General features: G+C 44.4%; 1 protein-coding gene across 5 annotated transcripts in view; it reads right to left on the reverse strand.

Moving 5' to 3' along the window:
* Positions 1-14,230, reverse strand: part of LOC106585779 (ubiquitin carboxyl-terminal hydrolase 34) — a 62,065-nt gene that overhangs the window by 44,097 nt on the left and 3,738 nt on the right. For all 5 annotated transcript variants that reach the window (XM_014172436.3, XM_014172427.3, XM_082964757.1 and 2 more), the window contains exons 2-10: positions 11,597-11,684; positions 9,805-10,399; positions 9,437-9,487; positions 2,814-2,963; positions 2,411-2,478; positions 844-1,036; positions 528-589; positions 309-390; positions 97-189 (exon numbers count right to left, since the gene is read on the reverse strand). In XM_014172436.3, the coding sequence (XP_014027911.3) occupies positions 97-189; positions 309-390; positions 528-589; positions 844-1,036; positions 2,411-2,478; positions 2,814-2,963; positions 9,437-9,487; positions 9,805-10,399; positions 11,597-11,684 (1,382 nt within the window). The remainder of the gene's footprint in view (positions 1-96; positions 190-308; positions 391-527; positions 590-843; positions 1,037-2,410; positions 2,479-2,813; positions 2,964-9,436; positions 9,488-9,804; positions 10,400-11,596; positions 11,685-14,230) is intronic.

A 14,230-nucleotide genomic window follows, 5' to 3' on the forward strand; every position in this document is an offset into this window, starting at 1 on the left:
CTCAATTTGATTAGAGGCAAAATGTATCCTAAAAACCTGCATTTCTACGCTGAAAATCTTTATACATGCGGCCCCTGGCGTTTAGGGTCTAGTTACCTGAGCTGCGGCCCAGATGCAGTCCACATGCTGGGTGCTGAGCCTGCCCTCTGCGGCAAGGAAGTTCAGGATCACTTGGCACTGTTTAATTATCTGGAACGACAACAAAGGCACAAAGACAAACTCTGCATTAACAGGGGAGTTAAAACACAGATTGCCCATAAAAAATGTATTGACTTAGTGTAATAACGACTTGGAATGGGAAAACTCACCTCTATGTGCAAATTTGGTCCAAATATGTGCTCCACCACATTGTTGTTGATTAGCCAGTCAGCTAGTTCCTTTGCTATTGACCTGGAGGGACAGTTTGAGGTACGCTGCTTTTACGGTCCGTGACGCAGTGCTAAATCAACTCAATGGACTTATGTTTCTTTGTAAAAATCTACACAACTGACTTAAGTTTCATTGTAAAATCAAATCAATTGACTTACGTTTCGGTATCGGACACCAGAGACTCATTATTACAGACGTCGTTGAAGGTGTGGAGCTGATTCTGTGGGGAGAAAACGAGTTATAAAAATGTAATGAATGTATGTACACACCAGTATACTTAATTGATTGAGTTATTGGCCCTTGTGTAAAAGTCTTCGTTACATTAAACTGAAAGTCCTAGTGAAGCTGTGTCAAAAACAAAACAGCTGTCACAATGTGCCTCACAGTAACCCGGCCTAGACTCCCAGAGAGCAAGCAACACGGCAGTGTGTGAGCGTGGGTGTATGTGTCTCTGGGTGCACGTGTGAGTCTCACCGTGATTTGGCTGAGGCCGGCCAGCCTCATGGTGAGCGTGGGGGACATGAAGTACTTGAAGGCCAGGTCCAGGCTCTCCTTATCGAAGCACAGTGCGCTGTCCAGCGGCTCCTTCACTGTGCTCCACATCAGGTCGGCCATGTTGCGTGCCGCGCTCTGACGCAGCTCCTGGTCCGACAGCTTGCACAGGTACCTGGGGAGGGACACATTTGGGAAAGAAGTTATTTGTGAATTGAGTTAACTTTGTTTAAACCAGGAAGTCCCTTCGTTAGGAAATACTTTTATTTGTTCTGTTTAGTTTTAAAGTTGAAGTCCTTTTGTCAGGTTCTATCAAGTGTGTTTCTGGAGAAGACATGGTAGACAGATTGGACATAATGACTGGACAAATGGGACTAAATAGTCAAGACTAAGTGTGGGGCATCTATCGAGGCTGGCTGCAACAGTCAGATGAGAAGCACTTTGATAAGCTCCTGAGAAAATCCATGACAATAGTTGGCTACAATGAGAATCTAGTCTTTGCGATCAATAAGATCAATAATAACTACTGAGAAAACAAACATTTTGCTCAATTCAGGAGGAAGGAGTGATACGCTATAAGGTGGCAATGCACTGGAGTCAGAAAGTCACATTTCATCATTCTTCGTAGACTAAGGATCAAAATGAGTAAAGAATGTTCAATTTGGACATCAGGACCAGTTAAACCAGCCCCCCCCAGGTCACATGACAGAGGTACAACAACGACTGCAAGATGTCTGGCTGCTCCAAGGTCATGTGAGGAGAAGCTGACTGGAGCACTGGCCACTGTTACCATGGCGAGGGAAGCTCTTCCTAGCAACACCAGTTGGTGGCACAGCAAGAGAGGGCTCTCAGCTGCAATTGCTTTCCATCCAGAAAAAAAATACATACAGTCAAGTATCTGATTGAATTTTGAAATTCAACTCAAATACAACAAAAATATGCTTGCTTTGTAAGAGCATCCACTAAATTCATCCTTGATTTATGCTAATCGACTGCCAATATGCTGGGTTACACCATTTGCATAATGTCCCCCTAATACTACATCCAATATTCAGGGGAGCATCTCTATCAAGTGCGTTTGATTGTGTGCTGGAAAGTGGCGGGCGAATTGAACAACACAGCACTGTGTATACAAATACAATATGCATCTCAAACAGCCCCTTGGGCCATTTCTGACGAGAGGAGCTCCGACTGCAAAGGCAACTCTCCTCTCCTCTCTCTGCCCCATTTTCTTATTCTCTTACAATGACTGCAGGGGGAAAAAAAGCACTACGCAGCCGTATGGGATGCCATATTGTTTAGAGCTGTATTTGATATGGGGAAAACGACATGATTAACATTAGCCATTATATTCAAAAAACGATTTGTGATTCAATCTGTATTGATACATGCCTAATTAGGCATTTCAAAGCACTAGTGAAGAGTCACTGGTGGTGAGAAACTAATGAAGACTTAATTATCCTCACTCTGAAGTAAATAGAGATTTCACCACAGAAGTAAATAGAGATTTCAACACAGAGTTTCATTGATATGGAGAGTGTGAACTTACCGTATTACATACGTGCGGAACGGTATAATGTGCTGCATGACGGCGGGAATGTGCAACCATATTCGGATCTGTGTTTGAGGAGAGAACAAACAGAATTGGAATCAGACTGACATACCTTGAGATGTGTGAGAAGCAGTGGAAAACCTAAAAACACTTTAACAGAGCTGGCTGACAACTGATTATTCACTGCAATTGCTGACAGAGAGAGCATTCACAAATGAAACAGCTGTGCTATAACATATAAACTGCATCAAGAACATCTGCATATGGAGCTGAAACAGCATCTGGAGATTGTGGTAAATATATATTAGGTGGTTGGGCTGCAATGTTGGGTGGCTGGATTAATTTATTGGGCGGCTGCCAAGTGGGCTGTGGTGCCATTTTGGGATCAACTCCTACTCACATTGGAGACGATGGTGATGAAGGCGTGGGCAATGGGGAAGGGCAGGCTCTCTGGCGTGCCTGACTCAAAGCAGTCCTTCATGAGCGACAGACCGTGCTTGCCACAGAACAGGCAAACATAGCGCAGCAAGTGCAAGGGGACCTCCACATCCTGGTCACAGGGAAAAACAAGGTCAATACAACTTCATTGTCCACACGGAAATGGAAAAATAACTTTGGCTTCATATCGCAAATCATAGTGGAAGAGACTAGCGTGATTAGTGCAACTCAATGGTTTCAAGTGGTTTCATACCCGCATCTCCTTTTGGTTTATCAGAACTATAGGTGAAAGCAATATGGTGGATGGATGTATACTGGGAATTTGCTTTCACTTGTCTAGTTCTTTCACACCATCTCATGAAGGAGACGAGATTATGGCTTTTTTGCAGCCTATTCAGGACAGAGTATGCAGACCAGAGCTGGGTACGTAGTGTATGAAATCTTTGAGCATTTGCTTAAGCCTGCCTGATGTTCCAGATGAGTAGGGAACTTCATCAATAAGTGTATCGATAACGTCTTTACCACAGTGGCCGTACGTATATACTCCAACCAGAAGCCATGGATTACAGGCAACATCCGCACTGAGCTAAAGACGCTTATAATAAATCCAGCTATGCCCTCCGACAGATGTGGCAGGGCTTGGAAACTATTACAGACTACAAACGGAAGCGGAGTCGCAAGCTGTCCAGTGACAGGAGCCTATCAGACGAGATAAATTACTTATATGCTCACTTCGAGGCAAGCAACACTGAAGCATGCATGAGAGCACCAGCTGTTCCGGACGAATGCGTGATCACGCTCTCCGTAGCCGATGTGAGTAAGACCTTGAAACAAGTCAACATTCATTTGGCTGCAAGGCCGTGTACTAAGGACGTGTACTAAGAGCATGTGCTGACCAACTGGCAATTGTCTTCAATTACATTTTCAACCTCTCCCTGTCTGAGTCTGTAATTCCAACATGTTTCAAGCAGACCACCATAGTCCCTGTGCCCAAGAACACCAAGATAACCTGCCTAAATGACTACCGACCTGTAGCACTAACGTCTGTAGCCATAAGTGCTTTAAAAGGTGGGTCATGGCTCACATCAACACCATTATCCCAGAAACCCTAGACCTACTCCAATTTGCATACCACTCCAACAGATCCACAGATGACGCAATCTCTATTTCACACCACACTGCCCTTCACACCTGGACAAAAGGAAAACCCTCATGAGAATGCTATTCATTGACTACAGCTCAGCGTTCAACACCATAGTACCCACAAAGCTCATCACTAAGCTAAGGACCCTGGGACTAAACACCTCCCTCTGCAACTGGATCCTGGACTTCCTGACGGGCCGCCCCCAGGTGGTAAGAGTAGGTATCAACATATCTGCCACGCTGATCCTCAACACTGGGGCCCCTCAGGGGTGCGTCCTCAGTCCCCTCCTGTATTCCTTGTTCACCCATGACTGCATGGTCAAGCACGACTCCGAAACCATCAAGTTTGCAGACGACAACAGTGGTAGGCCTGATCAACAACGATGAGAATCTATAGGGAGGAAGTCAGAGACCTGGCAGTGTGGTGCCAGGATAACAACCTCTCCCTCAACGTGATCAAGACAAAGGAAATGATCGTGGACTACAGGAAAAGGAGGACTACAGGCCGTGGACTACAGGCCGAGCATGCCCTCCTTCTCATCGACGGGGCTGTAGTGGAGCAGGTTGAGAGATTCAAGTTCCTTGGTGTCCACGTCACCAAAAAACTATCATGGTCCAAACACACCAATACAGTCGTGAAGATGGCACAACAATGCCTATTCCCCCTCAGGAGACTGAAATGATTTGGCATGGGTCCTCAGATCCTCAAAAGGTTCTACAACTGCACCATCGAGAGCATCCTGACCGGTTGCATCACTGCCTGGTATGGCAACTGCTCGGCCTCCAACCGCAAGGCACTACAGAGGGTAGTGCGTACGGCCCAGTACATCACTGGGGCCACGCTTACAGCCATCCAGGACCTCTAGATCAGGCTGTGTCAAAGGAAGGCCCTAAAAGTTGCCAAAGACTCCAGCCACGCTAGTCATAGTGTTCTCTCTGGTACCACACGACAAGCAGTACAAGAGTGCCAAGTCTAGGTCCAAAAGGCTTCTTAACAGCTTCTACCCTCAAGCCATAAGACTCCTGAACAGCTAATCAAATAACTACCCAGACTATATGCATTGACAGGCTACCCAGACTATATGCATTGATAAACACCCCCCCCCCCCCCATTTTTACACTGCTGCTACTCTGTTTATTATCAATGCATAGTCACTTTACCTATATGTACAGTACCAGTGACAAGTTTGGACACACCTACTAAATCTTTATTTTGACCATTTTCTACATTGTAGAATAATAGTGAAGACATCAAAACTACGAAATAACACACAAGGAATCATGTACAGTGGGGAGAACACGTATTTGATACACTGCTGATTTTGCAGGTTTTCCTACTTACAAAGCATGTAGAGGTCTGTAATTTTTTATCATAGGTACACTTCAACTGTGAGAGACGGAATCTAAAACAAAAATCCAGAAAATCACATTGTATGATTTTTAAGTAATTCATTTGCATTTTATTGCATGACATAAGTATTTGATCACCTACCAACCAGTAAGAATACCGTCTCTCACAGACCTGTTAGTTTTTCCTTAAGAAGCCCTCCTGTTCTCCACTCATTACCTGTATTAACTGCACCTGTTTGAACTCGTTACCTGTATAAAAGACACCTGTCCACTCAATCAAACAGACTCCAACCTCTCCACAATGGCCAAGACCAGAGAGCTGTGTAAGGACATCAGGGATAAAATTATAGACCTGCACAAGGCTGGGATGGGCTACAGGACAATAGGCAAACAGCTTGGTGAGAAGGCAACAACTGTTGGCGCAATTATTAGAAAATGGAAGAGGTCCAAGATGACGGTCAATCACCCTCGGTCTGGGGCTCCATGCAAGATCTCACATCGTGGGGCATCAATGATCATGAGGAAGGTGAGGGATCAGCCCAGAACTACATGGCAGGACCTGGTCAATGACCTGAAGAGAGCTGGGACCACAGTCTCAAAGAAAACCATTAGTAACACACTACGCCGTCATGGATTAAAATCCTGCAGCGCACGCAAGGTCCCCCTGCTTAAGCCAGCGCATGTCCAGGCCCGTCTGAAGTTTGCCAATGACCATCTGGATGATCCAGAGGAGGAATGGGAGAAGGTCATGTGGTCTGATGAGACAAAAATAGAGCTTTTTGGTCTGAACTCCACTCACCGTGTTTGGAGGAAGAAGAAGGATGAGTACAACCCCAAGAACACCATCCCAACCGTGAAGCATGGAGGTGGAAACATCATTCTTTGGGGATGCTTTTCTGCAAAGGGGACAGGACGACTGCACCGTATTGAGGGGAGGATGGATGGGGCCATGTATCACGAGATCTTGGCCAACAACCTCCTTCCCTCAGTAAAAGCATTGAAGATGGGTCGTGGCTGGGTCTTCCAGCATGACAACGACCCGAAACACACAGCCAGGGCAACTAAGGAGTGAGAAGCATCTCAAGGTCCTGGAATGGCCTAGCCAGTCTCCAGACCTGAACCCAATAGAAAATCTTTGGAGGGAGCTGAAAGTCCGTATTGCCCAGCGACAGCCCCGAAACCTGAAGGATCTGGAGAAGGTCTGTATGGAGGAGTGGGCCAAAATCCCTGCTGCAGTGTGTGCAAACCTGGTCAAGAACTACAGGAAACGTATGATCTCTGTAATTGCAAACAAAGGTTTCTGTACCAAATATTAAGTTCTGCTTTTCTTATGTATCAAACACTTATGTCATGCAATAAAATGCAAATTATTTACTTAATCATACGTGATTTTCTGGATTTTTGTTTTAGATTCCGTCACTCACAGTTGAAGTGTACCTATGATAAAAATGACAGACCTCTACATGCTTTGTAAGTAGGAAAACCTGCAAAATCGGTAGTGTATCAAACACTTGTTCTCCCCACTGTAGTAACCAAGTGTTAAACAAATCAAAACATTTTAAATTTGAGATTCTTCAAAGTAGCAACCCTTTGCCTTGATGACAGCTTTGCACACTCTTGGCATTCTCTCAACCAGCTTCATCTAGAACGCTTTTCCAACAGTCTTGAAGGAGTTCCCACATATGCTGAGCCCTTGTTGGCTGCTTTTCCTTCGCTATGCGGTCCAACTCATCCCAAACCATCTCATTTGGGTTGAGGTCGGGTGATTGTGGAGGCCAGGTTATCTGATGCAGCACTCCATCACTCGCCTTATTGGTAAAATTTCCCTTGCACAGCCTGGAGGTGTATTGGGTCATTGTCCTGTTGAAAAATAAAATGATAGTCCCACTAAGCACAAACCAGATGGGATGGCGTATCGCTATAGAATGCTGTGGTAGCCATGCTGGTTAAGTGTGCCTTGAATTCTAAATAAATCCCAGACAGTGTCACCAGCAAAACACCCCCACGCTTCACGTGGGAACCACACATGCAGAGATCATCCGTTCACCTACTCTGTGTCTCACCAAGACATGACGGTTGGAACCAAAAACCAAATTTGGAATTAACAGACCAAAGGACAGATTCCCACCAGTCTAATGTCCATTGCTCGTGTTTCTTGGCTCAAGCAAGTCTTATTGCTGTCTTTTAGAAGTGGTTTCTTTGCAGCAATTCGACCATGAAGACCTGATTCACGTGGTCTCCTCTGAACAGTTGATGTTGAGATGTGTCTGTTACTCTGTGAAGCATTTATTTGGTCTGCAATTTCTGAGGCTGGGAACTCTAATGAACTTATCCTCTGCAGCAAAGGTTTCATCATAGCACTTGATGGTTTTTGCGACTGGCACTTGAAGAATCGTTCAAAGTTCTTGAAATTTTCCAGATTGACTGACCTTCATGTCTTAAAGTAATGATGGACTGTAGTTTCCCTTTGCTTATTTGAGCTGTTCTTGTCTTGCCATAATATGGACTTGGTCTTTTACCAAATAGGGCTATCTTCTGTATACCACCCCTAACATGTCACAACACAACTGCTTGGCTCAAACGCATTAAGGAAAGAAATTCCACAAATGTACTTTTAACAAGGCACACCTTTTAATTGAAATGCATTCAAGGTGACTACCTCATGAAGCTGGTTGAGAGAATGCCAAGAGTGATAAAATGTCACCAAGGCAAAAGGTGGCTACTTTGAAGAATCTCAAATATGAACTATATTTAGATTTGTTTAACACATTTTTGGTTACTACATGATTCCATGTGTAATTTCAGTGTTCATGTCTTCCCTATTTTTCAACAATGTAGAAAATAGTAAAAATACAGAAAAACCCTGGAATGAGTAGGTGTGTCAACTTTTGACTGGTACTGTACATATTACCTCAACTAACCTGTGCCCCCGCACACTGACTCTGTACCGGTACCCCCTGTATATAGCCTATTATTTTATTGTGTCTCTTTAATTATGTTATCTTTCCATACATTTTTTTACTTATTTGAGTAAATACTTTAAAACTGCATTGTTGGTTAAGGGCTTGTAAGCATTTTACTGTAAAGTACACACCTGCTGTATTCGGCGCATGTGAAATACAATTTGATTCGAGTATTCCATTGGTTTTATTCCAGCTAGGCAAGGTCAATTAAGCACAGAATCTGAACTCCGGTCTGATGCACACTATGAACTTTGTACACTAAAAATATCTCTTAAAAGCCCATTAAAAAAAAATTAATATGGTGGAGAGGTATGAGTTAGAAAGTTATTAAATTAGCCTGAAACAAATGATTGTACTCCGGGGAAAGATCGACAGTACTTGGGAGGTGGAAATGAGCCTCAATTTAATAAAAACTCAAAATATACTGCAGACACATTTCACACCTCGTGTACGTTGGCCTGAAAAGCCACAAGAGGGACCTGAGATCAGTGTTTAGAGAGCCTTCTCCCTCTGTCTCCCCTAGTCCTAAAAGAAACATTTGTAATTGGACCCCTGAGGGAGAACTATTCTAGGACCAATTGTTAACCAAATCTACACCAAACCTCCACCAAACCTCCTCGAGTGAAAACCCATTACAACAACCTGGGAACAGTGTTCAGAGTCCTGCCTTCCTACTCTCCCAGTCCTAAATGGGACATAGCTGTTGGGCATGCCTCTTTTCATGCAGCTTCCCAATAAAATATAAATAGACCCAAAATGTCATAAATCACTGAGATGAGTAACATGACCCCAGGAGAGAGAAGAGGGGACTAGGAGGAGATTGGCGATTGGTCAAACAGGCAGACCAGACATTAAGGCATGGGCCTTTGCTTCAAAAGGACTGGATGACGTAGGATGCATACCAAATGGCACCCTATTCCCCATGTAGTGCAGTACTTTTGACCAGAGCCATACGGGCCCGGGTCAAAAGTAGTGCACTCTAGAAAGGGAATAGGGTGCCATTTGAGAGACGTTGATGTTGCTGTAAAGAGTTGGAACCGACACAAAGCGACGATCAGGCAGATTGAATATTGTGTTTTTGGACGAAACAGCGGAGCAGAAAAAACAACGAGGGCAGAGGAGTCCTTACGTTCATGTCGCAGAAGGAGCCGAGGATATTGCTTTCATGAGCAGAGATGTCCTGGAAAGAGGAAACAAAAGAAAGTATGACGAGTATATTGTATACTGACAAATGTTAGAGAACAGAACACCAATGTCATTGTCAAGTATTAAGTACCCCATGGAGGTAAATACTGATTCCATAATAGAGTTGTGTGTATGGGCGCATGTTATGCTTTTACCTCTATGGTGCAAGTGTGCGTTGTGTCGGCGGTACATATTAAACCATTACTGCATTGGTGGGGTGGGTGTTGTGTCGGGGGAAACATGTTATTCGTTTACCTCTACAGTGGGGTTCGGGTATGTATTGTGTTGTATCAGGGTGTGTCATTCCATTACCTCTATGGTGGGGTGGGTGTTGTGTTTGTAAGCCGTGTACAGTGGGAACTGAATCTGGAAGATCTTGGCGGCGCAGAGCAGCAGCTTCTCCCGGTCCTCTGTGCTCCACGAGTCAAACATGTCCTCCTGGGCCTGGCTGTCCGTACTGCTGCTAGCTCCAGCCTCAGACGCCCCAATACCACTACTACTTTCCTCTGGCTTGGGGGCCTCCTGCTGGGCCTGGCTCGTCCCCTGGACTGGGTTCTGGTTGTTGTTATTCTGCTTCTGCTCCGGTGCGTCCCCGGCGGCATCCTCCTCCGCCGAATCCCTCTCCACATTCAGCGGCTCGTCCTCAACAGGCGAGGAGGGAGGTTGCTGGGGGTGTGGCCCTACTCCAGTTACTCCACCCCCTCCCTCTCCTCCCCATTCTGACCCGGGCCCCTCCGCGCCACCTGTGGCCCTGTCCCCGGTGTTAGTGATGCCCCGTTGGCTGGTGGTGCTGCAGAGGCGGTCCCTCAGGCTGGTGACCTGAGCGATGACCAGGTTGATGAGGGCGTAGACCAGCTGGTTGAACACCTCCAGGTGCTTGTACTCCTTGAAGCAGCATAGACATTGCCTGTGGAGGGAAAGGAGGGGTGGCGAGAGGCATTGAGTGAAATGCGAATCACGAAGACCCACCAGTCAACTCCTACTGGGGTCACAGTTCGAGGCTGACTCATTCCATTTGGATGGTCAAAAAAAATCTAAACGTTTGGGAACAATAAAAAGGCAATTCACGGTCCACACTGCAGTGAACTGTAGCTTCTACTTGTGTTGGCCTCAACAACCAGCCATCTTTAGAGAGACTCATCTATGGGCTCAATTCAATCAAACTTCCAATGAAGTGAATAAAGCATAGAAACATACTTTTGTCCCCATTTTCAAATAAAATAGCAAGAGGAGCCTAGTTTTAGGTACTTGCAACAGAAAATATTCAGTTCACTCACTTTCTGAATAAGACATGTAAGTAGGATTTAGTTGTATTAACAACAACGCAGAATATGCATTGTTGGAGGATTAGATTGAATGCAGCCCTTGATCGTTTGAGCTCTGCTCATGAATTCTTGTTTCTTGTGACATTAACGCAATGTGAAACGCCTGTCTGACTATATTAATGACCATCCTATTTTAGAAATCCCCCCCCCCCCCCAATGTATTTTGATAAGACAGCAATCAATTAACACACATGAAGGATCCCACACAAATGACGGATCCCACTAATCAGAAACACAAAGAGAAGAATGCAAAACTAGAGGAATGCCTCCAGTCAACTTTCCCTAATCAGTCAAGCACTTTTTCCCTGATCTCACAGAGAGTGGGAGAACTATGAAAGGTCAACAATTCCTCAAGGCTCTTCTCCGCGCAGGCAGGCAGGCAGGCAGGCAGGCACATAGACACACAAACAATCTAGTTAAACAACAATAAAACCACCACTAAGCAAGCCGAAAAACCAATTATGACCTACTTGTCCTCTGGTGACCTTACTTAGCCTACATGCTAAGCTACACTTAAAACGCATTGGTTAGCCTTTAGCGCTAGTAATAAATTATGAATTCATGGCTGATAATGACTTCAGAGAGTTATCCAGGAGCGGATATCCTCCCCTTTTAAATATTAATGGTCTACGTTCCAAATGAAACCCTTTTCCCTACATAGTGGTCAAAAGAAGTGCACCTGGTCAAAGTAGTGCACTAAATAGGGAACAGGGTTCCATTTGGGACAAATCCATGGAAGAATAATGAATGCGGGGAACAGAGGAGAGCGGGAGACTGACCTCTGGGTCCATGAGCTGATGTAGCTGAAGACTCGTAAAGCATGCTCCTTCTTCAGCTGTAGGCCCTCATTGCTGTCTGCATCCGATACTGGAGGGGAGAGAGAGCAGACAAGGTAGTGAGTACAGTTCAATGTACATGGAAAAGGCAAGTGTAGGACACGACACTTGACCCACACTGCTTGTTCAAAGGCTACTAGCCTATATGGTGACCAGGCGCTAGAAAATAGCACACATTGGAAACTGAAATTGCAATGCAAATATTTTAGGCATTATCCAAGACCCGTTGAAGATGAAATAGTGGTTGTTAAACACTTTGCTACAACAACAACAAAATATATTTCCGGAGGCGCAATGCGAACGGTCCTTTGGTCAACAGGAGAACAGAGATGATCGTCTCTCTAGCCTGGATGGGAGACTGACCCATGGAAGTCTCAAGCCTCTGGTGAGAAACGTGCCTCAGCACCACATTAGCACGGCTCCAGGCAAGGCTCCCCATTGCCGACAACTAACAGGTACTCCACACCAACAAGCAGCATTGGCTTGTACTACAGGCTAAAAGTCAGCTACTGTATTATGTGTTGGTGACTAGGAATGGGGGTAGAAATACATTTCACTATTTGAACAGTATCATACATTATTAGAATATTAGATATTAGAAATAAACTAACGTTTTTAACCTGAGCACTGTTGTGAGATGAGAGCGAGCAGACAGGCAGAGGTCACGTCTACACTTGACACTTACATGTGACTACTGCTATCAGAATACGAAAAATCGCATTGAAAAGTCGCTTTGCGGTCTGACTGTGTTCAGATCAGGCTGACCACTTCAGGAGATGGTCAGGGACGCATTGTGTGCCTATTTCTCCTAAGTCTGGATGTAAACAGGCTACCGAAATCGCATACAGTGGGCGATGTTATCAGCAAGCACTCCTCCCACAAGTCTCCAGAAAGCGTGTGTTTTGGGACCGAGAGGCACCTTTTCATTATTGTTGGAGGAAATACACTACCGGTCAAAGGTTTTACAACTCCTACTCATTCAAGGGTTTTTCTTTATTTTTACTATTTTCTACATTGTAGAATAATAGTGAAGACATCAAAACGATGAAATAAATGAAATAAAATATTTTTTGTTTGGCTGGAGTTATGCTAACCCGTTTGTAATCCCTTTAGCGTTGCTTGCTGGCAAGCTACAGAGGTTAGATGGCTAGTTAGCTACAGTAGTTCGCTAGTGCCATCAGTTGTTACTGTGTTGCCATATTTTGCCTAGTCCACAGTTTTTAGAATGCATACTGGCATTTGATTATAGCGCTGGAAAAGGGAATCCGGACACACTGTGGACACCATATACACATTTTAATGTAGGTGTAGATGCATGACATGTTTGGAATTCCATTAAATCAGAACTCTATATCAGAATACTAAATCTGCATGAACTGTCAAGTCTAGACATGGCCAGAGAGAGAGAGACGCTGCCTGGCTAGAGCCTAGACTAGCTAACTTGTAGCAGCCAATGTTATTTATCATCCCATGTAATAGTGCCCGTCTTGACTGGAGTAGCCTAGAAAAACTATAGGTAGCTAGGCTAATTGAGGCCACATGTAGCACCCTCTGCCCAAACCAATTAAATTAAACTAAAGCCTACCTATAGGTTGCTCGTTGTAGCCAATCATTTCGCTAACTTTTAATTCCGTATTTTAATTTCGTCTCAATGTGTAGTGAACGCTCACTGCACATTGAGCCTCTTTGATTGGCCAACATAAACAACAAGCGACACGTGAAGGCTACCAGACAGCTACCGGCCTTTTTTTTTTTTTTTAAATGGGGCAAGTCATAAAAACTTCATTAAACAGTTGATTTTATTAAATTAATCATTTGAAATTTCACAGACCTTGTATGCAACAACGTCACATGGATATTTTAATTTAGAAAATGCCTTTGTGTTAAAATGGGCCTATACATTTTCTTGCTGCAAAAATGTATTCCCACAAGTATTCAAATACTAACGTCCTTTAGGATATTTGTATAACCATGCACATCCCTATTGGTGACACACAAGCGCACACACACACACACACACACACACACACACACACACACACACACACACACACACAGTCTCAAAACAAAATGTAAGCAACGTGTGGGGCAAGGCATGTCCAATGGAAGGTTACTGCCATGTCAAAAGTTCAGCTCTAACTTTTCTGTGGAAAGTGCAGCATTGCCTATATTATTCCGCAACCCCAAAGCAGTTGTGTCTTTCACAAAGTCACTGGTGAAAATGAGAAAAACATTTGTGACACTGGGGAGGCTGCATTTGTGACGCATCATGTTCAGCCGCACCCACCCCTCAACCACAGATCTGTTGTTGTTGTACCAACAGCCTATTTTCTGCTCGCAGAACAAAAGAGAAAACGGACCATATTGTCGCCTCACATTGGCCTACATGCCAAGGCTACTAACAAGAAAAGCAAAAGGACACCCTGATACGCAAAATGACTTAGCCCACATATTAAAGGCTTTTTAACTTACAAACCCACACGAGTGCTTTGCGTTAGACTTTTTCTATGCCACTTCGGACCTATTTGTGGTTATAATTTTTGTTGGGCTTTTCTAGTACTATTTCCCGACAAGAGC

This window comes from Salmo salar, chromosome 02 (assembly GCF_965601325.2).
Source record: "Salmo salar chromosome 02, fSalSal1, whole genome shotgun sequence".
NCBI classification, from domain to species: Eukaryota; Metazoa; Chordata; class Actinopteri; order Salmoniformes; family Salmonidae; genus Salmo; species Salmo salar.